Source organism: Spea bombifrons, chromosome 8, assembly GCF_027358695.1.
Source record: "Spea bombifrons isolate aSpeBom1 chromosome 8, aSpeBom1.2.pri, whole genome shotgun sequence".
In the NCBI taxonomy this organism is placed as follows: domain Eukaryota; kingdom Metazoa; phylum Chordata; class Amphibia; order Anura; family Pelobatidae; genus Spea; species Spea bombifrons.
The window spans coordinates 21,498,426-21,525,025 of NC_071094.1; the positions used below are offsets into that span (position 1 = coordinate 21,498,426).

The window sequence follows — 26,600 nt, forward strand, 5'->3', positions numbered from 1 at the left end:
AAACATGATATTTGATCATAATGGAAAAAAAACACCAAAAATAAAAATGTTTATATAAGCTTAATTTGCTGTGCTAGCCGAGGTAACACACCTGCTTTATCTCACTCTTTAGCCGTGAGATTCCAGCTCTCTCGCTTTTTGTGGCTCCCACAGCACCCAACTCATGAATGGAAATTGCCGGACTTGCCATGGTATCCATGGATCGTACTGTGGACAGAATGATTGATATGAAATAACTATGCTTTGCACCATCCAATTTGTTTTAAAATTATAAAACACTGCAGAGTTAATGCGAAAAGCACTCTGAGAAATGCGCATGCTCACATGGAAAGTACAGAGAGTCATGTTGTCTGCAAAAGATAGCCATCGTGAGGCAGAGGAGTTATGCGATTTAGACCATGCTTGGAGTACTTTGACCATACATGTATGAGGCACTTGGACCTACCACTTCTCTCTACTCCAAACTCCTTCCCACTCAGAATGTGATGGAGAAGGCTCTTCATGTCAGATGGGCTGAGGTTCATAAGACTCTCTGTTGCCTCTTCAGCTGTGGTAGAGACAGGCAAGATAAGAGATTCTGTTTTTACATCCAATATTATGTTTTATTATCTTACTTAAAATGGGAGGAAAATTTATTTGGTCATACCATTTTGTCAAAAATCCACATATATTTAGAATTGTATACAAAAAATAAATAAAAAAATTATATATATATATATATATATATATATATATATATATATATATATATATATATATATATATATATATATACACACACACACACACACACACACACACTTTTCTTTGGGAAGCCCCAAGGCAAATCACGTGATAACTGCCACTCAATACCCAGAAGCAACTACTTTTATCATGAAACTCTACAAGTTTCCCTGCATATTCAGCTATTCACCAACGAGGTCTGAGGCTTTATTCATGAGTAATTGGAGACATACTCACACACAGCGTCCTGTTAGCGGATGCATTGGTTTATTTAACTTTTTTTGTTTTATGTATTATTTGGTTTCATTTGCAAAAGTATTTCTAACGGAACCCTCCTTGACCCTCTACAGTCTGGTTTCAAACCCCTTCACTCTACTGAAACAGCTCTAACAAAAGTCTCCAATATCTTGCTCTCTGCCAAAGCAAAAGGTCACTTCTCTATTCTAATACTACTGGATCTCTATGCTGCTTTTGATACTGTTGATCACCACCTTCTTCTAGACTCACTTGCTTCTATAGGCATTCGAGATACAGCTCTCTCCTGGATCTCCTAATATCTGTCTAACCGTTCCTTCTCTGGCAAGACATCATCGCCCCTTTCACTTTCGGTTGGTGTCCCCCAAGGTTCAGTCCTTGGCCCTCTGCTGTTCTCTCTTTATACTTCATCTCTTGGCAAACTAATCAACTCATTTGGCCTCCAGTGTCATCTATATGCAGATGATATCCAAATCTACCTGTCTTCTCTTGATCTCTCTCTATCTCTCATGTCCCGTATTACCAATTGCTTGTCTGCAATTTCTTCATGGATGTCACAACACTACCTGAAACTTAATCTTTCTAAAACTGAACTCATTATCTTACCTCCCTCCATCTCCACTGCCTGAATTCTCTATCACCATTAACAACACGACTATCTCTCCTACTAACCAGGCCCGATGCCTTGGGGTCATCCTTGACTCAAACCTCTCCTTCATCCCTCACATTCGGTCCCTCACCAGATCCTGCCGCTTGCACTTAAAAAACATCTCTCGTATCCACCCACTCCTCACCCAAGAATCCACAAAAACTCTGGTTCATTCACTTATTTCCCGTCTTGACTACTGCAACACTCTTCTGGTTTGCACTCTGCTGTCTCGACTCTCTCCTCTACAGTCTGTCCTCAATGCCGCTGCTAGGCTTATCTTCCTTGCACGTCGCTCCTCTTCTGCTTCCCACCTCTGTGAAACCCTCCACTGGCTCCCAATTACCTTTAGAATTAAATTTAAAATCCTGGTACTGGCATATAAGGCCATCCATAATACTGTTCCTCCATACATTTCTGACCTCATTAGCAAATACTCTCCTACTCAATCCCTACGTTCTTCCCATGGGCTAAGGCTCTCCTCCTCACTTTCACTCGGGCTGCCCCATATCTCTGGAATCTACTCCCAAGGAACCTGCAGCATTCACCCTCCCAACATTCAAGAAACATCTAAAAACCCACTTCTTCAGAGAAGCATACCATATTAGCTGCTAGAACTTCCTTGTCATCGATACAATCACCACACTACCTCTCACCCTTTCTCTATGCCTTATGTTTGTCATAATAATAATAATAAAAAAAAGTGTGGAGAGGGGGAGAGGACCAAGACAAAGCCAATGCTGTGGTGGGTGGTTAGCGGGAAATTTGTTAGATAAGGTTAGGTAGTTTGGGGTTTATACAATATAAAAAAAAAATTCTGAATTAGGGCAAGTTACCAGCTATGTATTTGGTATTTTTCCCATTTGCAATAGTTGTGCATAAAAACTATATTTTTCCAACTTTTTGAATTTTATTTATAAAATAATGTCTTACATATACGCATGGATTCCAAACAAAACCATATGTACAAAAAAGAAATCTATGTTCTAATTTGTGTGGGTCTTCTAATTCACAAAAAAGGAAATTATGTCTGAAGAAAGACAACAAAACCATGAAAATTGCTCTGGTTCGGTGTAAAATAGCCCTGGCCCTGCAGCAGTTAGTTTATGCATTTTACATGTACAGAATAATAGTACTAGGATAACATAAGTGTATTTTGTGTTTGTCTGCTATTCACATGTGGGGGTTAATTAATCTTATAGGAGAGTTAATAGGGTTACATTTTACTGCCACCGACATCAATCGGAGGAAAAGGTGGAGGAGGGCAGTTGCTGCAGTAAGGCAGCCTCTTTTCTGCATTTTTTTGAAGAATGCCAAAACTCACCAGAGCAGCGCAGTGAATGGGAGAGCTCTGTAACCATGACCTGGATAATGAGTCCAATGCGCAAGCGGAACATCTCAGCAAACAGTGAAGGCTGCGTCCTCATATACATGGCCAGGTACACCATGATTTCCTGTGATATATGCCACAAAAAGACAATGCAGACTGGTTTTTACACCTACACAGTCAGGGCATACAAAATATTCTTAGTTTGTTTTGTGCCTTCATTTTCAGGTTTAGTACCAGTTCGATTTGTTATCTAATCAAGTGATCAAGAAGCACACATATTCCTCTTTAAGGGAATGTAATGGCATATTTAAAAAAAAAATCTAAACCATAGGAAAAAGTGACAGTTATGCCTAAATGTTCAGTACACCTGATGATGCCTTGGGCAAGGCAGCATTAATAGGGGGCATGAAGGACCTCTCACTAAGCTGGAGACATCACTGCCCATCATTATGTAATCTTTACCATACCCTATATGCTACATAACTTGTGATTTTAACCACATTACATTTATGCTGACAAGTAATAGTACTGATCATGTATAATAACAGTGGTTGTAATCTGAAGGTATTTATGCTACCACTTGAAAAGTAAAGTTATGAACAAAGCCTAAACATGGGGGGGGGTAGTTTTTTAAGGTTTAGCCCAAACTCTAAACACCTGGTACATTTGGCAGTAAAGGAACTTTGTCAGGAGTGGCTTGCTTACCTGAGTAAGGATGGATATACTCATATTTTGCTCGCTGGCTTCATCAATTAAATAAATTAGTTTTTCATAAGGGAGGGGACTATGGGAAGATGCAGAAATATTCACATTAAGTTGTTTATTCGATAAAAATTAGCATGTAAATCCATCATCCAGTATGTAGGTTTCAAGTTTTAATATAACTAAATTGCAGAAGGGCGTTTTCCTCTTTCTAAAACCACCCCTATGTACCCTTCCTCTCAGTGAAACCACATCTCCACCAACTTTTTTTTTCCCCACTTAGGATTTTGCTTCCTAGACAAGCATGACACTCAGTCTTTTATGATCTGATCATCTGATTTTCTTTGTTCATGTACACTGGACAGCATTCTACACCAACTGTATGGTTTACTAGTAGTAATAGCCTAAAACCTTAAGTCACCCAAACCAGCCTCCTCTCTTCTGGAACATACTGAGACATTTTGATAGAATTTTAGAAGTACTCACGCAGTTATAGTTTTCTCCCGTGGCTCTGGAGGAAGCCCCACTGTGAGCTGCTTCTGGTGAGACAGAAGGTCTGTGCAGGCCTAAGAATTAAACAATGTAGTAAAATAGTCATCAAAAAAAACACACAAAAAAAAGCCACCAAAGCAGCATGTGAATAGCATTCCCCCTATTACCTCATCTAGAGCCTCCACTTTCTTTTTCAGTATCCCAGAGATGCTGCGGATCAGAGCCCATTGCCGTGTCGTTCCTACTTTACCATAGAGCTCCTCAAGCAGATCCTTTACAGTCACACCAGGCTGGCCATAAATCTGAGTGTCCCAGTCTGCTCCCCTTTAGAGAGTTACACAAGGGGGAAAAAGTAAACATTATGAAAAGTGAAAGAAAGACACGAGGAAATATGCGTTTTAAAATAAAATCGAGCATGTGTACTCACTTCATTGTATGCAGTATGTATAGGATATCCATTTGCTCCTGCACATCGGGGGTTTCCCTGAGCAGATCTACTAGAGCAGCATAGTCTACCTTCCCAGTTGAATCTTGAGGTAGATACATCTCTGCATTGATAGCTGGAATCTTAATATGGAAAACAATGACACACAATGTGATAAATACATAAACACAATGCTTGAATGACACCACACTTGACTTTATTCCCTGCAAATAATATAATGAATAATAAGGGTACCTTGCTTGTGGCATGCTCTGTTGGAGGAGTGTTCAACAGATCGACTGATGGCTGTGAGGCCTGGAAGAGTTTGGTAGGAAGATACATTTGCAAATCTGAAATGAGATGATGCTAGTTTTAACTATCAAGAGTCTGTTTTCACACCTATTTCTTGTGCCCCCTAAGCATGCTTCCCATGTGGTTACAGACTTAAAAAATACAGGATTTTAAGCTTGCTGTAATGCAGCAGCCATATATTTGTGTCCTCAACCTTGTTATGCAGCCATATACTTATATGTTATGATATTAATATATTTTATGTAATCTAGACAGAGGGTAACACTTCAAATGATGACTGTTTACAGAACTACACAGATAGCTGGAAGATCTGGGACTATGTAACAATTCTTATTGATGAATGCAATTATGCTACAATCATTTATATAAAGTAGACCATTGTGTTTGCTACACTTATTAGGGAAGGCACCTTAATTTGAGTACACCCCAGACAGAAAAAAAAAATGCATAAATGTCTCTCACTCTGCACATTGAGACCCCTGGCCTTGCTACGGAGAGACAGAATATCCCGGGTGCTGTGGATAGCCGCTCGAAAACGTTGCCGGCCTCCGCGCTTCGAAATGGGAGCTGGCCGTGTAGAGGTGCTGCCCAATAAATGGCTAAGATACTGAGCAACTTCATCATCAGTGTCATCTGCAAAAGACCAAGATTCTGATTTCCATTCCCACTACCTATCAGTGCCTTGTAGACAGAATGCAGAACATTTATGTTACAGAGAAGCTCGATAGCGCTCTAACCTGCAGGGTACAAGAAACGCAAAATGTCACAACAGGCCAACAAATCATAGAGAACACCCCACTCTGCAAAAACACACTGTAGTTGTGAGTGATTTAAAAAAGCATTACATATATATACACACACACACACACACACACACACACACACACACTAAAAAGTGCTTTGTAAACACAATACTGCTATTGTGTAGAACCTTCATTTAATACATTGCTGTTCAAAAGTCACTTGGTAATTCCTTATTTTTGAAAAAAAAGGAAATTTTGTCTATTAAAATAAGAGCAAACGGATAAGATATACAGTGAAGACGTTATTAAAGTTGTAGATGACTATTGTAGCTGGAAACGGCATATGGAGGTCCTTTATCAGCAACCATCACGCCTGTGATCCAATGGCACATTTTGTCTGCCACTCCAAGTTTAAAATGTTAACTGATCATTAGAAATCCCTTTTAACATTAGGTTAGCACAGCTAGAAATGTCCCCGTTTTCCATGAAAACAGTTAAGTGACCCAACACTTTGAACAGTAGTGTAGTTTTAAGCTGTTTGTATAACAATGGTAACAAAGTACATGCAAGAAGACAAAAACACACACCATATACCAGAGCTTCTCTTTTGACTTTCCAACAACACCCTATAGTGGGCTATAACTGGCTTGTGTACATAAAGCACACATGGCCAACCAACCACCAGGTACAAACCATGTCCGCAATTCAATGCAAATCTCTTACGCAATGCAGTTGTGAGCACAATAAGGCCAAGTATAGGTGACGAAAAATGCAGACCAAAACCATAAAGAAGCATTTAATTATTACATTATTTAAGATCCCCCACAGCTGTTAGAGAATAGTACACTAGCATAAGTATATTTTTTAAACATGTACCGTATATATAACACACAACACAAAGCTTACCCTTTTTTTTCTTTTATGTCATTGTCTGATGTAGCAACTTCTTGCAATAAATACATTTCCAATACAAATGTTTAAAAAGGTGGTTTGCCAGTGTTCCTTATCCTACTTTATCCCACAATGTTCTTCTTCCACCACACAGTTGAACTGTTATTTACAACTGTCTACATTTCTAATACCCCAAAACAGTCTTTCTCCTGTGCTATTCCCATCCTTACCATCATCGGCTGTTGGGGCCACATGCAGGGGCGTATCCGGCTCCCGCACGATGATTGGTTGACCACTGTTGCCACCACTCCCCCAGGCGCACAGCTTACCCTCCATTCCAGAGTCCATGAAGCTCAGGTGTTTGCAGCATGATGTGGTCAGGAAGTCCGATAGGCGACCTGTCTGAGTTCTGAGTGGAGACAAATACCTTTAGTATCCTTCTCCATAACAGAGGAACTATTATATTATTCAACCACTGTATACAAACATTACAGTACCTCTGACAATTTTCAAAGGACAGAATACTAAATTGTACATTACATCAAGTTTACAGACATCCGTAATACCTTACATCATCAGTTTGCTACATGGCATCACGCAACAAAACATTTACACATTTGGTGGTACTAAACTGTTCACCTATCTGTAACTATACTTGTTTAAAATCAGTCCCTAGCTGTTAAGATCTTTATTTAAGTTAGAAACGTGCTAGGTCTCACCTGGCCCCTCCAAAGTATCCATCTTGCACTTTGCGAAGAGTGGCAAGTACTACTGGGTCTAAATCTGTGCCAGAATCATCTGATGATGCATAAAAAATAGAAAATATGTAAGAAAAAATCCATGTGTTTCACTGATCCTGAAAAAAACTAACAATATATATTATAGACTACAATATATTGTGGGCTCAAGACGAAAAAGGAAACAAATGTCTTGCAGTTGCTCATGACCCATTCTTGTTTCCTGCTATTTAATAAAAAAAAAAAAAGTGTCCTTAAATGGAGCCTCTTGGATGATAGAAGATACCAGAATCTATAAAAGTATATGCTCAAGCACATTTCGTGTAGTCCACAATCTTAAATTAGGAAATACATTACCCAGCATAGTTTGGGAGATTGGAAAGATAACAGTTGGGCGACCAGTCATTCTCCACCGGCTACACAGGTAAGACAGGTCAGTACGCAACATTTCAACGATCATCCTGTTATCCAAAGCGAGGTAGAACTGTTGCTGGTCTATAAACTACAGACATAACAATGTTAATCCATTTTACCCAAATCACTTATGCAGAATCAAAATATAGAAGGACTTGTTTAATAAATTAACCCATATGGAATGTAAAAACTTATTTTACTCAAATAATTTCTGCAGATGCAAAATATGGAACAACTCAAGTTTACCAATAAGGATTACCTGCTGATGGAAATGTTGCAAATATGTTGATCTATACATATTATTGCAATGCATCCCTAGCTCTGGTTAACCAGACTCTCCTTCCTCACACTCTAATGCAGTGGTCTTGAAACTTTTGTAATAGAGCAGTATTAGTATATGGTTAGTGACACCACTATATAGGAGGATGCACCAGTAATATAAGGGCCCCAGAAGAATCTGATTTTTTAAAATTCATTAGCTCAGAAATGTTGCTATTATAAGAATGGCATTTATATCCTGCAAATCCAAGCAAGGGGTAGCTAAGAAGTTTGGTTTTGTAGTTATTGGCAGTATGGGCATCCATATAATTTTTTTTTTATGGTGATGGTGGGTGTTGGCCCTCTTTAGTAGGCTGGATACGGACATTATTAGCTCTCCTGATGTTGTAAGTTTGCCAGGAGGTTACATTCTGGCACTCGACAGTGAGAGGCATCATGATCTGATATTGGGTCCTGATTTAAAGTTTGAAAAGCCATACTGAAACAAAGTTCACCCCAAAATAATTGCCACCTCTTAGTAACTGAAAACACACAATTTAAGATGTTGTTGATTGCAGTGACTTACAGCAACAATTCGTCATTTGTCATTACTGCTCTAGGTTTTCAGGGCCACTAGCAAAATATATTTTAGGAGTCTCAAATCGATAATACAAGTCAAAATTATTATGTATGTATGTATGTAATACATATACTAAGAAGCACAATATATAAGATCACAACAGGAAATATAAACTAGATTAATCCCCTCTCACCTGAGGGGTGAAGGCAAAAATGTTTTGGCGTATGGTATAGAGTTTGGAGGTTCCCAAGACACCCATATTCCTGTACGGTCTCCCACTTAGATTCATCTTTCTGTTGCGTCCTTGAAAGAGAATGAAGGTTTGTTATTTATCACTGTGTATCCAGAGCCAACCCTTACATATGGAAAAGGGGTATGCCCAGAGCAAAGGCGTATTTGCATGGTAACCAGGGAGGCAGTAACGTAGCGGGGGCCACATAACGCTGGAAGGAAAGCTGCAGTTGAGGTAAGGGGTGAGTGAGGGAGTATGCTCGTGAGTGTGTACGTTTGAAGCAAATAAATAGAATAGAGATCTGCACTCAACTGTAATATTTAATGAAGTAGATATGTGCTTAAAGGAACAGGTGGGTACAGGTTAATTGAGGCCTAATGCGTTTCCAGAATCGAGATGCTCGGCATCCCCACCAAGGCTGGAGCCAGAACTATTTGTTTTAGTATGTGCATATGTGAGTGTGTGTATAAATTAGTAAAAATGTGTATGTGAGTAGCCGAGGTCCTGAGGATAATCCCTAAAACCGATTTCTTGAAACACAGCAAGAGCCCTGGTATTGAATGCAGTTTTCTATTCGTCCCCCTGATGTTTTCTTAAAAGGCTATAAACTCCTCTTCAATCCAGTTTCGTAAAGATCTTAGAATGCTTGACAAAAAGTTCAGAAATGAGAGGTAATGGGTAGGTGTCTTTGATAGTAACACAATTTAGGCCCTGATACAGGACCGCAAGGTGTCATTGTTTTTGGTGAAAAAAAAACACAAAAAAACGGCATCTGCAGTGAGGGTTGAGAAGCAAAAAGCCTTTCTCTAGGTTCTCCTGTATGTATAATCCCATGGCTGTGGTTTGCAGATAAAGTAGGCACAGTACCAGGTAAAAGTTCAATGGGGCAATCACAGTAACGATTGGGGGGGGTGGGAGATTGATCAGCTTCCCTCTCACGGAACACCAAAAAAACGATAAGCAAAAGGGTTATTTTAGCATTAGTGGTAGACACTGAAACTCCTGGGAGATGACAAGTACAATTGATGTGACACTGCTTGCTCCTGGTGGTAATCTTCCTTTTTGTCAGTCTATAGAAGGATTATGATGATATAGCCAAGTATGACCCAGTTGTACAAGGGAAGCGGGAGAGGCGATGTTGTTCAATGTCAACCATTCTGTGTGGAGGGCATCCACTGGGGTCTTAACAGGCAAAGTCTCTTGAGTAACAATGATTCGGCATAAGGGGCATGCATCAATGGCCTCCACACTCAACAGGCAAGGTTTGTGAACAAGTGGTAACCCATTAAGTAAACAGTCAATATCGTCCCCAGCAGCACGAAAGCCTATGAGAGCAGCAGTGGTGATGGTCTTTCCTTCGTAGGAGAGAGAGATGGGCACAAACACATACTTGAGTGAAGGCTGTAACAAATCTGGTGTAGTTGTTCACAAGCGGCACATTTCTTTGTCAAAGTGGAGAGGCCCATTCCAAGGCATGATCAGCGAGGTGTGAGATAAGTATCATAGCCTGACTCGGTCGGACGGATGGAGTCATCTCAAAATGTGTGGAGAATTGTTTGAGAAAAGCACCTTGCCGACGGAAGATGGGCTGGGCTGGAGCAGGATCCACTAGTGGAGTGGGAACAGGAGCAATAGCTTGAGAGCGGTCTGTCCTAGCAAGAAGAGTGAAGTGCCTGGGAAAACTGGTCCATACAGTGATCCAAGCTCTCAATGCAGACCTCATAGGCACATCTTCTGCCCAATCTCTGCGGGCCCCATGAAGCGGCCATTTGTGCCGTCACGCTCAGTGTAGAATATCAGACCCCGGGAGCGGAGACTGGACAGCAGAATAATAAGAGAAGGCCAATAGAAGCAGCTATCAGGATCCAAACTTAAGGTCAAAGACAAGCCGGTCCAGCAACATATGGCAACGAGGATGGAAACAGCAAAATCAGTGCTCAAATCGTAGTCAGGAACAATCCGGGTCGAGAACCAAAACACAGCAGAATATTCATCAAAAAAAAGTTAAGGATCTCGCACTACAAAAACTGAATGCCAGACCTGGGTTTAAATAATAAGCCCACCAGGAAACGGTGTTAATTAGGTCATGCTGTTCGTTGAGTCATCCACATCATCGACACGTCATCCTAAATATAGGATCTGGGAGGCTAGGTTCACAAAGAAGCGGACGAAGAAAGAAGATAGAAGAAGAACAAGAAGAGGCAAAAGTAGCGGAACTGATGGAGAAGAGACATTCCATGGAAGCAGTTGGCAGAAAAGGTAGGAAGAAATCATAAGAGATTGTGAGTGTATGAGAGCGTGAGTGAGACCATGAATGAGAGTAAATGTATTAATCATGATACAACAAAATAGATGCGGGTGTGATTTTGTCGGCTATGGTTATGTGAGGGAGTAGCATTTCACTCTCGGACCCATGCAGCACAATGTCTTGGGCCAGTCCTGTGTGCACATTTTGCTACAAAAATTACATCCTTTAAAACTTTGGTTATAATTGATCACATATTTACATATCATTACAGAATCACAACATGCACACCCAGTTTCTTTTACAAGTTTTACCCAGCCTAGCGTAGATGTGGCTTAGGATTCTTGCAGGCTGTACTCGGATGGGGTACACGCCAGCCACTGTTTCCACCTCAATCCCATTATTCTTTAGAATAGCTTGGATCTCCTCTGTCTCCGCAAGAACAGTTACTACAAATAGATGAAAAACAGCATTATGAGTCAATTTGACTAGAAGCCTGAATCTTGAAGGCACTGGGCTGTGGTGTACCAAGGGAGACTGGTCTGAAGTGATGGCAGCACCAATTTGCCCTATTGGAACCCCAATTTTTGTGCCACACTCTCCTCCCCTGATGTGCTCGCCTAAAAATTGTGAGAAGATATTGGTATCTAATTTTTTTTAAAAATGAGTGGGGGTAACAGAGTATTACTGTCTTGGATGCATTTGGTCAAAACCATCCCCGACCAGAGACACAGTTGTTAAGAAGGAAAATCAATTCAACTTTAGAGATCCTCTGAACTTTTACATATCATAGAAATCATTAAGTACTACTTTGCCAAGTGTATTGAAATTTAAGATTCTTGTTTATTGTTAGTTATGTGTGAACATACAAAGAGTACCATAAGTATCTAGGAACAACTTGCATATGACCTTGCATTCACCTTGAACAACTACATCTGGTTTGGGAACAGTAGAAAATCTTCTATTGAGTGGATCAATCTCTCCAGGAGCTAGGAAACCCTAAGACACAACATTATAAAAGATTTTGAAGCAAGGTTAAAGAAAATTGGCCAATGGCATATAAGTAATAATTTCCCCATGTATAAGACGCAAAGTTCGAAAAGTGGTTGTAGATTGCAGTTACTACTTCCCAGTCCCTCCCTGCAGTCACACTGACGATTGGACCCGCACCTTTCCTTATAGCATCCACATGGCTAAGCAACTCATCTAACAGTAAGTAAAAAAATAATATTTGGGCTGCTGAAAGTTAGGGGAGGTGGGGGTTAATTTAGGGGCAGTTATGGTTAATGGGGTCTTTAGGGTTAATTTAAAGACAGTTAATGGATGGGGTGATGAGGATGACAAGTATGAATTTTATATGTAATACATATTTTTTTCAAATTTCTGGCCCCAAAATTATACGTCTTATACATGGGAGCATCTTATACATGGGGAAATACAGTATATAGCACCATATTTCATTATGATCCACAATGCCAAACACGACATAACAGAGCATCACACAATGTGAAGTTACAGAAACAAAAGCTGAGCTTTACAATCTAGAAGCCAAACAGAACATTAACTAGAGATACATCCGACATACACACAGAACATTACACTGGTAAATAACTTTTCATATGGATCAGAAAGAACTCACAGCCCCTGTATTCAGCCCACTTACCTGGACTGGAAGTAGGTCTTCCTTGCAACCACTTAATCTAAAGTGACTGAAAAACTGGATCGACAATGTGCAATGCTTTCATTTGACTACACTTTTTAGACAAAGGGTAATATCCGTTTATTCAGTTTCTGTTTACTGTAATTATACAAGTTCTCGTACAGTATTAAATGTATTACCTCAATGAGTTATATCACAATGGCCTTACAATAACTACTATTGCACCTTAAGCTAGACTAATCGAAGCAGTGCCTTTATTATACCTACTAAATGCACTTTTTTATATCTAAATACACTTTCAAGCAACAACAACACCATGCCATGTGCTATGGCTTATGATTTATACAGTTTCTGACATTATGCCTACTTATTAGGTTATGCCTTAGATTATGGATACAGTCACTTTTACAGGGAAGATTGTTCTTAACAGGTACTTATCTTTATGAACACAAAGTGAAAAAGGATATCTTATATTCTGGTGGTAATAAAGCAGCCACCATAAACAAAGATATAATGCATCACACAGCTCTATGCCACTGTAATTGGCTTACTACCAACTGTTATTCCTTACCTCTGACATTAAGCAGCCTAGAATATAAAGTGACTGGCCCCACATGTGAGGCAGCTTCCCCATGGGTACCCGATCCACTGTATGGGGGTGCTTGTATTCTTCATCTACCTACATAACAGGATTTTAAACAATGAGATATCTGAAAATATGCTTTTCCATTATTTGTTTTGGCGATAGAATAACGATTAACACTCACGTTGTCTCCTGGGACACTATACAGTTCTGGAACCAAGTACACACCGTTTTTCCCTTTAATTAGAACACCTTCAAGGGCTTCCCTGTATTCTTGAACCTAGATTACAGAAAATGACATGGAAGGTAGTCAAAAATGACACACAGTAAAGCAGATTTACAGGGAATTACAATAGGTACAGAACAAGGAGGAGCTAGGGAGAGATGTCTGCATTTTTTTTTTATGAGTAGACATTTTAGGGAACAAAGCTGTCTCTGGTCTGTCCTTACTGTAATTCTAAAGTGCCTTAGTGCCTTAATCTATCTCCACTTTTGTTTCTCTTTTTGTGTGTGATATCTTAAGAGACATACTTAGCCAAAGAGAATTCATGGTGCTTCTCAGCCACCACTTACCTGCTCTATGTTGCCAATAAATATTCCATCCAGGATAAAGTAGGTCCAAAAGAGCGGCCACTCACACTCAATATTTTCAAAAAGTTTCAGCTCAGCAGGTTCATAATATAATCTGGTAGGATCCTGTCACATACAACATAACATCACTTTTAGCAGAAACAGAGAGATCTATCTCATGCCATCTTTCACAATGGGTTGAGGGACAGAGCACAGACAAACATGGCAATATATGTTACCTCTTTTGGTGTCCGGTATCCATCTCTGAGAAATCTACAACAGCCATAACGACCCTAAAGAATCGGAAAACAGAATTAAATCATATATAGTAGTAAAACGGCAGAGAAGAAAATGTAGTGGACTGAACACTGATAAGAGGGTAGAACCTGAGCACATGAAACGAAAGATGCAATGATATCTAATATAGAACTGGGTAAGAGAATAGACACCTGCAACTTATCGATTATCTTCTGCTTGGTGAGCTGCACCAGTTGAAGATCTTCGACAGCAAAGGCTGGGAATGAGATGATGGATAGAACACCTGCATCTATTTCCTTGGATGTGGAAGCCCTGGGGAGCATGGAGTGTAGGATTGACTTGTAAATGAAAAGGAAACAGAATGAATATTAAAAAGCGAGACCTTGGTGTACACATTTACTTCAATGAACAACACCTGTACCTGGCAGTGCTGGATCTCATCAGATAATACATGGATTACAGACTGGGGTCCTCCCTTAGCACCAAACAAATTTAGTTCATCCAATGCTTCCAGGGCTGCCTGAGAGAAAAAATAGAATAGGTAGGAATTGCAGTGGTTATTATGTAGACTGGAGAAACTGAAATTTTGAAATAATACAAAGGTATAAAACAGAGAAGAGAGGAAGCCACTACAGAAAAATAAAAGACACAGAGGGAGAATTGAGAAAGAACAGCATCATACGGAAACAGTGTATGAACAGAAAGAAAGTCAGGTAAGTGGGTAAATGCAAGTGTCTGGTGGCTCAGAGGGGGCAACGGCAGATTTTAGAACAAGAAAAAAAAAAAAAAACCCAGGAAAACCTGAGTGTGGGGGGGGGGAGAAGAGCTCCTAAAAAAATCAAATTTATTTTTCATGTGCCATCACTCCATGTTGCATTTATTGACTAAGCTTCCACTTTCATACATTGTTCTACATACCTACTGTTGTGTGTAGAACAGTACGTGAAAGTAGAAGATTATATTGGATTTTTTACTAGTTTAAGCTGTAGCAAGAGACTGGTGTGGTAGAACTCAAGATGTATATTGGATACCCCAGAGTCACCTTAGCCATGCCCACTGAGCTTGCGTTAAGTTCGGAAATGCCTTGGTTGGTTTTGTCACCCCGTTCCCACATTCCGAAGTCCTATAGATAGAAAAGCAGAGATTAGTTTCTACAAAGGCAAAAAGTACACTTAAATTAATCTATTTTGTGCTGCTATACTCACAGCAGTTTTATAGGCAGCTTCTATATAAAACACCAAGTTCTGTATAAAGGTCACTTCATCCAGAGTATAGATGATATGCAGCCCTGATAAAGAAATGGAGAATGAGATTTTGGTGTAAAGTTTTCAAGTGGTCTTGTCATCACGGCATCAGATGGAATGGCCCTCCTTGTTGGACCGTTCCAATGGTTCTTATGGTTAAACATTTTGTACTAGAAATACTTTTTATACATAACCCTCCCTGAGGCCACTTTAACATTAACCAACTGTGAGTAAGATATGGATAATGGTCTCCACTACGGGTTTTATAGACAATTGTATCTATAGATTGTGTCAGTGACATCCCTAGCACAGGTGCAGACTAAAAGCAGTGGCGGAACTACCGGGGTCGTGACTGCACCCGGGCCCTGGAGTTCTGTCAGTCAGGGGGGCCCAAGGGGTGCCGAGCGGTTGCTGAAAACGACCGCTAGGCAACTCTTGGGCCCCCCTGACTGACAGAAATCCATGATGCCTCCGCTCCCCGCTGCTGCAGGTGGCGGCGGCTGCCGCAGCCGCCTGCCTCAACGATGCCCAGAGTGCAGTGTTGGGAGCGTGAGGCGTTTGTCTCGGGTGCCGGCGCTTCATATACTGGCGCTCACCAGTGAAGCGCCGGCACCCGAGACAAACGCCTCACGCTCCCAACACAGGAGTTGACGGTAAGTGACCTACAAAGGGGGGGTAGGGAGGGAGTGGGTAGATCGTGAGAAGCGGGGGGGTAGGGAGGGAGTGGGTAGATCGTGAGAAGCGGGGGGGTAGGGAGGGAGTGGGTAGATCGTGAGAAGCGGGGGGGTAGGGAGGGAGTGGGTAGATCGTGAGAAGGGGGGGTAGGGAGGGATTGGGTAGATCGTGAGAAGGGGGGGTAGGGAGGAAGAGGGTAGATTGTGAGAAAGGGATAGATGGGTTGGGGGTGGGGGGCCCTTAACAGATTCTCGCACCGGGGCCCTGAGGTTTCTAGTTACGCCCCTGACTAAAAGACTAAAACACACACACACACACACACACACACACATCTTTTTTTTATTTGTTTTTTACTTTTGTGGTTAAGGAGAAATAATAGCTCTTTTACACATTGGAAACATAAAATATTTTCTAAATAAAGCCACTACATCTGTCAACCTGACTGATAACTTATTGGATGACCTAAAATCAAGTTTACACTAAGTCAAAGTCTGTGGCCCTTAAACTGTGGGGTCTCCCTCAGCAGGCCTAATAATAATTTTATGTGCCTTGTAGATCCCATATCAGCGAGCAGGTTACAAATATGTAAATCTGAGTCCCCCTCTCAAAAAAAAAAATAAAATATGCAGGTTCCAACAGCATGGTTCCATGGCCCCATCTTACCAAAATCTCATTTCTTATTATACACTTGGGACAAACAATATGCACAATATGTCATTCTTTGTTGATATATATCCTACAGTGTATACACAACAAGCCTTGGCAAGGTTCCAAAACACAATCTTGTTATTTCTCTCACTAAAGGTGGATGCTATGTGTGCAATGTAACCGAGGTGCACAGCAGGGGAGGGTTGAGCTGTGCAAGGTGTTGTGATTATCAGACAGAATGGGAGAGTGGGTGTATTTACTTATGAATGTGTACGTAAGTATATGGTGTTAGAGTGAATATGTGTTACTGTATGGTGGTAGAATGCAAGTGCATGTGCTGTATGGTGTTAGAGTGCGTGAGTAAATGTGTTAGTGCATGCTACCCTATGGTGTTCACATGAATCTGCAAGCCAGCGTATAGCGTTAGTGTTTCAGGAGTGGGCCTAGGGTAAGCAATGCAAGGGAAGAGAAGGGAAGGGAAGAAATACTGCACCCAGGTGACACTAGCTCTAGCTTCACTCAAACGTTTTTAAAAAAAAAACAAAACTCTAGCTTGTAAGATCAGAAGAGGAGGATCCTTTTCTCCTTCTCAACCAGTATCCTTATGTTATTGTCAAATTGCATTTGCCCCTTACTGTAATAGCTCATAGGATTACAGTGTCACGGACTGGGTCTATACAGACGACTGTAATGACCTACAGTGCCTAATGATGGTATTCAGGAGTTATTGCGCAGTATCGGAAATGGACAGGGCCTGGTGCAGGGCAACCGCATAGCAGCGGATGTTGTCCAGGACAAAAAGTGATATCCTGCAGGCATCCTGGAGCAGGCATGAGACATAGCAGACGGATGTGCAGGATGCTGCATGCTGGGAGTAGGGAAGCTAAGCAGAGTACAGGAGAAACATAGCAAGCAAGGGGGGCAGAGCAAGGAACATACCAGACAAGACATACATGGTACAGGACACAACAAAGGACAGGGAAACAAGGCACACAAGGGATGGAATGAGGAGCCGGGATCCTCAGACGCTTCTCCTTTAAGCAAGGATGGGATATCTTAACCGGGACATGGGGAGAGGAGAGAGGAACCGAAATCCTCAGATGATTCAGGAAAAAGAGGGCAAAGGCACATAAAAGACTAACACACATAAATACAGGACTAGCCTAGGACTATATGATAATAATTGGAGATTTAGTTGCATCTTATGGCCATAGTATGCTTAGCCCACCACTACGCCAAAGTACTCCAATATACGGTGGGTCCTACTGCTAAACCCAAAGGGGGAACCGTAGCGAGACAGGGGAACCATGGCGAGACAGGGGAACCGTAGCGAGACAGGGGAACCGTAGCGAGACAGGGGAACCGTAGCGAGACAGGGGAACCGTAGCGAGACAGGGGAACCCAGAGATATAGGGCTGCAACTAACGATTATTTTAATAATCGATTAGTTGGCCGATTATTTTTTCGATTAATCGATTAATCGGATAAAAAAAAAAATATTTAATAATTTAATGAAATGCCCTGCACCCACCCACACTCTGCCCCATCAGTTTCCCACCCGGCAATCATATATTTTTCTCTCTCTCTCTCTCTCTCCATACGTACCTCCGCTACCGAATCGTTCCACTTACAACGTTCAACCGCAAAACTTTATTCAAATCTACATCGTTCACGCGCGTCACATCCGTCATTACGTAACTTCAAGCAGACGGACACTACAGAGCTCTGCAGCAGAAACGGGGGAACGCTGGCGGAGGTAAGTGAAAGGAGCCGAGCGCTCCAACGACGAATCCATCACTCGATTAATCGATAACGGAAATCGTCGACAACGATTCCCGTTATCGATTATTATCGATTTTATCGATTCGTTGTTTCAGGTCTACAGAGATATGCAGCTCCGCAGCCTGGATGGGCCGTGACATACAGTAAGTAAAAACACAAATCTTCTATAAATTGTTAACTAATCACATCTGTATTCCAAACACAGCTCAGAAGCAATGATAACATAAAACTGGTTTACCAGATGCCGTCATCTGTGCCAAAAACAGCAGGTAAATGGATGTTGCATCAAGCTGCAGGTGACCCCACTGGTTATCACCTACTACAGTTGAACAATTGGCAGTGTTATACTTGGCATGGAGACTATCCTTTGTACTTTGGCTGTACTTAAATTCTTCTACTTTGGAAACCTACAAAATATACATGTACATTAAAACATTAAACAAAAAAAATCATTAAACTCTAACCTTTAGATTTTATACACTTTAGAAGTTTTTCACCACTTTTCACCAAAGAAACAAAAATCGTGATATAATACAGCATTAAAAAACTACTTCTGTTTTTTTGTAAATTATAATTTGGCATGGCTTTGGAGAGTATACACTAACTTGGGAGTTTGCAGGAGAGCAGAATGTTCAACTCCCTGATATCATTACTATGCATAATAAAGAGCCAACCCCAGAGGTTTCCCTGCTTTGAGGGCTGAATTGGCCCTTCAATAAATCACAAAACAGAATATATTCTATGGTATTTAAAGTAGAAACATACCATAGAATTACAGTGGCGCAATCAGCAGAAAAATGGAAGGTAATATATTACCACCTACAGAAAACAGTATTCTTACCTGTCTCATCATACATTGAAGCAAACCTCTCATCAATTTGACCACATTCTAAAAGAAATATCCAAACATAAATTAGTGTTAGGTGCCATATGCCACGTGTATAGATAAAGTTGTTGGGACAGTCTGGTATCTGTTCAGTAAATTGACTCATCAAGGTAGTCTACAAAACATGCAGTTTTGCCCCAAGAGGAACCTTTGTTTTGGAGCTCCACATACGCAGACTTGTCACCCAGTTTAACCCATTCAATCCCCTAAGAACATACCCATACATCTTTAAAACTGGTGGCAAGAAACTCATTAGGACCTACAGGTAGGAATTTGTTGCAGCAACCGAGATATCTCCCTGATGCTACATGGGGGTCTGGACTACCCCATGTCAGCTGATCGTATGTAGCAGCAACACGCAAACGCACACACTCACTTACTCTCCATATCTCTCAACGGTCATAGCTCTCCCTATTATGGCTCTCCATCACAGCTCTTGATATAATAAAACAATTTACTTATGTCACTCGTTACACTACCAAGTGATTTATTATTTTTTTATTTTTTTTTTACAGAACACAAAAAGGTAAATTTTGCGTGCTAACATTTGCCAATACAAGAAATCTGCCTTCCAAAATGTACCTGTTCAAGCTCGTAAGCTTTGGCTTTGTCTTCATCCCGATCAGCATTCTTCCTGTATGCAAGGCTCAGACCCCATACAGCCAGTACTGTGTAAACATTGTCTCTCACCCATGCATCCTTTTCTTCACAGCTGGCTGGCAGAAGGCCCGTTACTGCATTCTGAAAAAGGAAAAAAATATCAAAGAGTTACTGTAACATCTCTGATAGAATATGCAGGTATAATTTTACACTCAGTTTTGTAGGAAGAAGTTAAGTATTTGCATATAATGCTCATCAACCATATTAGGTCAATGGCTGATGACTGGTGAGAGTAATCAATGATCAGTGACCTAAAGACTCAATCACTGATCAGATCATTTTAACCTAATAAACTGCTACTAAAAATATTGTAAAATAATCATAATCATGATGTCCTGATGAAAGTCTACAAATAAAAAGACTGAAACGTTGACTTGTAACACAGAGTTTCGTGAAATTATTTAAAAACAAGTCCCATGAGTGCCGGCAACTACTTTTGGAATTATACACACACACACACACACACACACACACAATTTTAACTCTTTCAATGCTGGTGATCCATAAGAGCACAGGACCAATTGTGACTTGGCCCCCACAAGCCATTTACCCCATTCAATGCCACAATCAGAGGAGGGTGAAAGGGGAAAAGCATATGGGGGATTCTGCAGAATCTTCCACGCATTTGCAAAAGAGTCTCAACAGAAATCTAGAGGGACCTACTCCGCTATCATATGCATTGAAGTGCATGTGGTGGCTGAAGATCTCTTTTAAAGCATAAAGTGGTTATTTGCTGTCTCCAGGAGGCCCGAACCGGGAAAAAAGCAGAAAGGCATGGGGAATGCTTTCATACTTTAAATCCTGGTGCAACCGATGCCAAGTTACTTTATTTGCAGATCAAGCTGTTCAAAACATTTATAACTGCGATGAAATGCTGCCAGACGCGCCCTATTGGGTTTCTTTGGGTAGCTCACATTACGTGCATTGTCTAAAATGCATGTTTTTTTTTTTTTTTAAACATCGCAAGTAAATAATATTTAAGTTTGATAATATAGAGAAATCTCTAGCTACAGGGTGCTGAAGTGCACATAACCACCACCGAATAGGAAAAAATAATAAATACAAAACTTGAATGGTTAGATTCATTAGTATACAGAACACAATTCCAAGATTCTGGATATCTCTTTACTACCTGTTAACCTAATATATACATGTAGACCAATGTATTAAATACCGTAAGTGAGCAGCTCTGAGCTTTTTCAAGTATTGGTAATTTATACAAAGTTGGGTTTTGTGTGAGCTGGCTCCTTGATTATAACCACTACATTTGTGTTGTGTGCTTGTCCTACAGAGGACTTGCTTGTAACTTAATAAAAGTCAGCTTCATCAGTGTCAAGTCACAACTAAAAATGCTTACCCAGCATGCTACTCACGGCACCAGCTCGATCACGGGGTTAAACATATCCCTTAGCAGCTATTTTGAGCGAATGTCCTTTCATATCCACCACTGCTAATATTACAAGCAGAAAGTCAGATTATATTAGTAACTTTCACTATGAGGCCAGGACCATTTTGTGGACTATAACAACAAAAACAAGGGGTAAACACAGAGGGTTTTGGTTTTTCCCTCCTTTGGAAGTTACTTTTGATGTGTCTTTGCAAACAGGATTTAATGAGACATGTGAATCATTGTCCGCTGGCCAAGACTTTTCATTGAAAGATGACTATCTCTGCAGATGCCAATTAGGCAGATAAATGATATACTTGAAAACAAGTAAAAATAGTCTCAAACACCTGAACAAGTGACTCAAAACATTTAAAGGGACACCTTTCCGGTACACACACACACACACAACTATACACAGCAATATCTTTTAATTGGAAGCATTTCTAGGCCAGAGCCAGTGCAGGCTCCCAACTGCCCTTTTACAACCTAACTCCACAAATGTCACCCTCTCTAGTGAGTGCCAGAATATGTCCTTTACAATCACTACACCACAGGATGAGCGGTGCTGGGGGAGGAAACTATGGAATATGCGCCCACAAGGCTGGTTACAATCTGCTTCATAGGGAGAAGATATCAATACAAGTGCTAGATAAAACTCCGGGTAAGAAATGAGGTGTTGGTTTCAAAATAAAACCCAGACCAGATTCATATGAAATCCTATTTAGAGTTTGTGAATAGGCACATGTCAGATAGGGCGACCACACTGGTCATGTTTTCCAGGACGCGTATAATTTTTACTTTGCTGCCCTGTGGGATGTTTAGACTTATGGAAAGGAACCTATTAGTCAGTTATACATCCTCCAAACCGCAGGGGCAGCATTGTATCTGGGCTGGTCAGCAATAGGTAAAAATGATACGTGTCCTGGAAGACATGGCCAACGTGGTCAGCCATACGTCAGTCCATTGGCATAACGGGGGCCCACAATGCCAGCGTCGCCACACAACCCCCCTCCATGCTTCATTCCGAAAAGCTTACCTTTCGGATTTTTTTTTTTTTTAAATTAGGGGTGCATGAAGCTTAGCATGCTACCTGATGTAGATGCACATGCCAGTGCTTAGGTCATCTGTGGTCACATGACCCACCCAGCACATTAGCATGGTCACACAATGTCAGGTGAGCCATTTCTCCCTGCACACTCTTCTATTCAAGTGTCACAGGGGACCCTAGCTTTTATTTTTTTGTTACACCACATGTCAGAACAGCAAATATAAACTGACCTCTGTGCTTTTTTTTTTAAAGAACTGACTGGTGGAGAAAATATTTTTGGAATACATATGCATGTTTTTGTAAATTTTTGGGTCTGAATAGAATTATTGTACATAGTTTGCATGATTGGAGCTGTGTAGCCATGCTTTAAACATTGCCCTATCAAAGGTTTCATTAGGAATAATGTTTAGCACAGAACCAAACCTATCCAGTTGTCAATAAGCTACAAATCCCACAATCTTCTGCCGGTCACAGGATTTGTACACATATACACTAATTAAACAGTACACACATATACTACTACACACTTCTAGACTTTGACACATGACCTTTGAAACATTTTCCCTATCCTACATTTAAAAATTACAAAATAGGTTATGGATTATGTCATTCAATATTCCATTACTGTGTCAGATCTATGGCAAACAGAGCCCCCATCATCACCTTTCATAGTTCACGTTTGCCTTGTTACAAGACTAGCTAATGGAAACATAACATTTAACATATTAGTTCTTGTTTCTACAATAGTAGGCAAAACAAGGTTTTGATACAATCTCCACAAAGACACAAAGTACATCACTGGGGTTTATTCACTAAAGTGGGAGTACGCAACAGAGCTACAGCTTCAATTCACTAACTTCACTACGAATGATGAAGGTCTAACCCCAGTGAGTTTCTCTTGCAAGAAGCACTTCATTAGCCCTATATAACTCAAAGCTCTCAAGGATACTTCTTGAAAGTCACTTAACCAACCGCATTATGCAATATGCAGGGAAAGTTCAGAACTTCTTCATGGAGAAACTAGTCAAAGGAGGACCATCATAATTTTGTAAGCTGGAAAACAACCCTTCCTCCAACTTCAGGCAATAAGCCCCAATGTGGGTAAACAAATCACCTTTATTATTAGCAGAACAGCATGTGCTGTAGAGAGGTGTGAGTTGAATACTGATAAAGCCAACAATGGCATTAGTAACAGGGTTAACATGAGGACACGGCAAGAGATTTAACTTTATTATGTAATGATCCAAAGATTTTGTAGCACTATGGGAGGCAGACACATTAACTTCATAACTGCTAACAGTGCCAGGGCATACTTTACACACAGTATTACAGACAGTATCCGCAACAGCTTAGATTCACAGATCATGTCTGTTTGTATTATGTGTTATTACTCTGCAGGCAATGTAACATCACAATTACAATCTTAGTGTATAAATATTGGCCGTACTCATGACGTGAACTGACCTGGTGACAAAGGATGGTTTGATGTACAAGCTTGGCGTATCTGTCCAGGCGGACACCAGAATTACTCCGGCTCCTCATGGCTGACAGCGATCTGACGCTAAGACCTATGAATTAAATTAACCATTCCAATAAAATGAAATTGTTCTATTAAACATTGCTTTGCGCTTCTATACCACACATACCTTATATTTCTATTAAAATAATATTCTACCCCCAATGACCAAATCACATGCAGGTTTTAAATGCTTAATTAGCTATCATTACCCAGTCTTAGTCTCCCTCCACATACTACAGCATTATATATATATATATATATATATATATATACACACATACACACACACATGTCCTGTGCTGTCCTGTGCTGTCCTGTGCTGTGCTACAAAATGGAAAAACCTACTAGCCTAAGAGCTCCTTTACTGTTACAGATCAATAACTACCTTCAACTACTTGCCCTATTGAAAACAAGTTACAAAACAACACCCGATAGGTAAATACCAATAACAAATGCTAACTTCTTATCGGCCCTCAAGTAATCTGCTCCTCCTTCCGATAACTACGCCATGCACCAGCAACTAACACTCAGCGATTTCTCCCCAGCTTCCCCGAACCTTCTCCCCACACTCTCACAGACACGAAAGTAAACGCACATGCCCCCACAACCCGATTGGCTGATTTAACTATAACATAGCAATGGGCGTAGTGTGAAGAGGCAGTACAATCAGCAGCCTGTGATTTGTTCGACGATCCAGCAGTCGTGTGTACGCTACGTACGCCTGTGGTTGGAAACGCAACCGGAAGCAAAGAGGAAATAGAATGAAGTTCGTTTACCGCTGCTGTCAAGCGGGGTCTAGTTCCTATCCTCGCGTGGACTGTGACAGCGCTGTATGTTTTTTAGGTTAGGGTGTTGCGCAGGTTATTTGGAAACATTTTCAATTCGTGGTCTGCATAAATTGTGCATACCAGTGGAGTATAATTGTATATCTGCTCCAAAGAGTAGGGCCCTTCTCCTCACGTACCAGTGTGTCTTAAGGTTTGTTAGTGTTATTGTCAGTTTTATTTATTGTCAACGTAATGTTGTTATTAATACTCTTACACGCACGGAAACCTTGAATAGTTGAAGTCAATTTTAAGAAAGCGTGACTTTGTGGTTTTGTGTTCTCTGCCCCCTGTGAGCTTGAGAGAGTGGAAACATTACAGTAAAAGCACATTTTAAGTAAGGTGTAGGTGTGTGTGTATATATATATTATATATATATATATGAGCCAAAAGTATATCGCATTACCTTTGTCGTGACCCACCTCAGGCTAGTATACTGGGAATGGGTAGTTCCTGTGCCACTTCTTCCCCAAACCGCCTGCCTGTGCCACCTCTGTCCCCCAAACAGCCAGCCACTCCCTCCCTCATTCATTCACCAATCACCAATCACCTCATTCACCAAGATTTTCCTTGCAAAGTGTGCAAGCTCCACAGCGGAAAGGCCCGCATTAGGCGGCCGTCGGGCCACAAAGACCGAACCCACTCCCTCCCTCCCTCCCATAGGTATGCCACTGCCGTTAGGTTCTTGTCGTTTCTATAGATCTGTGGATGTGGATGGCAAAATCGGCAGTATGTACTGTCTAGGGGAGGGAGAAGTGGGGAAAACTGGTGATCCATTAGGGGGTCTCTGTAGCCTATAGGAACCCTCTCTCAAAAAAAATCTATATGATCCCAAAGAGCAGTAAATGCATAAATTAATTGCATAAATAGACTTTGTATATGATGACAGTGAGCAGCAAATGCATACACGTAGCTTACTAGTGTTAAGCCCGTGTCCTAAACAGCTCACCACTGCCATCCTTGTCCTTCCAACTGCATGCATGTCAGAACGTTCCATATGCTTGAGGACTTGAAGAGCAGCTCCTTATTGTAAGGTAAACAGGAAGTCATTTCCAGGATCTCCTTGATATATATGCAGGGTCTTTCACAGCACAATGGGTGCTGTGGAGGACTTTGTGAGTAGAGAGCTGGATTCAGAAGCTGTCCCAGGTGGTACTGTCATGGAAGGAGGTAAAGCTCCGTGTGTGTGTGTGGGGGGGGGGTGATTAAAAGGTGCACCTTTGGAGACTGGGCTAAAGTCATCCGTCCCTGGGATTTAGCCAAGATAGACCCTCTAGGGATGCTTTAAGCCCTGCCCAGCATGGTGACTGGGCAATTATATATATGAGATATATAATCAGTGATCATATGCTTAGTATCTGGACTGTAGATTTTTTACACTTAAGGGTTAATTCTTTCCCCTCGAGGATAATTTTTTAATTAATTTAATATTATTTTATCATTTTTAACATAAACAAATGTATGGTTCTTTTGTAGGTCTAAAATGCAACCATTAAGAACATAGTATTAAAACACACATGTAGCAGTAGCATAAGCTAGGCAACCCAATGTAACAGAAACCGAAAACGTTGACATTCAGTAGCGTAACTACAGTGGTCGTAGTGGTCACAACTTGGCCCACCTCTCCAGGGGGCCCAGGCAACTCCTGCAACCACTTATTCCTGTCTCTCCATACTACTTGTTCAGAACAATTTTGGACTGGCACGAAGAAAGACAGGCACGCAGTGGGGTATTGTTCCGTTACGTGACTCCAGCAGTGAAACTGTATGTTTGCATGTGAGCATGGATGTATAAGTGTGTGTGTGAGTGTCAGGATTTCACCCTGCCTGCTTGGACCCTGTCTACACATTGTCATGCCTGCAGCCACTAGTG

The 26,600-nt window shown here is 40.9% G+C and overlaps 1 protein-coding gene across 8 annotated transcripts in view; it reads right to left on the reverse strand.

Annotated features, from left to right (window-relative positions):
* PHKA1 (phosphorylase kinase regulatory subunit alpha 1) overlaps nt 1-24,479 on the reverse strand; it is a 32,387-nt gene extending 7,908 nt beyond the window's left edge. For 4 of the 8 annotated variants that reach the window (XM_053472872.1, XM_053472871.1, XM_053472870.1 and 1 more), the window contains exons 1-28: nt 24,365-24,473; nt 23,850-23,953; nt 19,873-20,031; nt 19,246-19,293; nt 18,643-18,811; nt 15,261-15,343; nt 15,098-15,178; nt 14,477-14,575; nt 14,247-14,393; nt 14,037-14,090; nt 13,801-13,923; nt 13,412-13,507; nt 13,216-13,323; nt 11,905-11,983; nt 11,299-11,433; nt 8,701-8,810; nt 7,613-7,757; nt 7,238-7,316; nt 6,749-6,927; nt 5,347-5,517; nt 4,828-4,922; nt 4,576-4,715; nt 4,316-4,472; nt 4,143-4,222; nt 3,660-3,738; nt 2,949-3,078; nt 446-547; nt 92-207 (exon numbers count right to left, since the gene is read on the reverse strand). In XM_053472872.1, coding sequence (XP_053328847.1) covers nt 92-207; nt 446-547; nt 2,949-3,078; nt 3,660-3,738; nt 4,143-4,222; nt 4,316-4,472; nt 4,576-4,715; nt 4,828-4,922; nt 5,347-5,517; nt 6,749-6,927; nt 7,238-7,316; nt 7,613-7,757; nt 8,701-8,810; nt 11,299-11,433; nt 11,905-11,983; nt 13,216-13,323; nt 13,412-13,507; nt 13,801-13,923; nt 14,037-14,090; nt 14,247-14,393; nt 14,477-14,575; nt 15,098-15,178; nt 15,261-15,343; nt 18,643-18,811; nt 19,246-19,293; nt 19,873-20,031; nt 23,850-23,927 — 3,042 coding nt within the window. In that variant the 5' untranslated portion in view covers nt 23,928-23,953; nt 24,365-24,473. Of the gene's footprint in view, nt 1-91; nt 208-445; nt 548-2,948; nt 3,079-3,659; nt 3,739-4,142; nt 4,223-4,315; nt 4,473-4,575; nt 4,716-4,827; nt 4,923-5,346; nt 5,518-6,748; nt 6,928-7,237; nt 7,317-7,612; nt 7,758-8,700; nt 8,811-11,298; nt 11,434-11,904; nt 11,984-13,215; nt 13,324-13,411; nt 13,508-13,800; nt 13,924-14,036; nt 14,091-14,246; nt 14,394-14,476; nt 14,576-15,097; nt 15,179-15,260; nt 15,344-18,642; nt 18,812-19,245; nt 19,294-19,872; nt 20,032-23,849; nt 23,954-24,347 lie in introns of those variants that run through there. The other 4 variants (XM_053472874.1, XM_053472873.1, XM_053472868.1 and 1 more) reach the window with 3 other exon arrangements.
* Between the last annotated feature and the right edge of the window lie 2,121 nt (nt 24,480-26,600).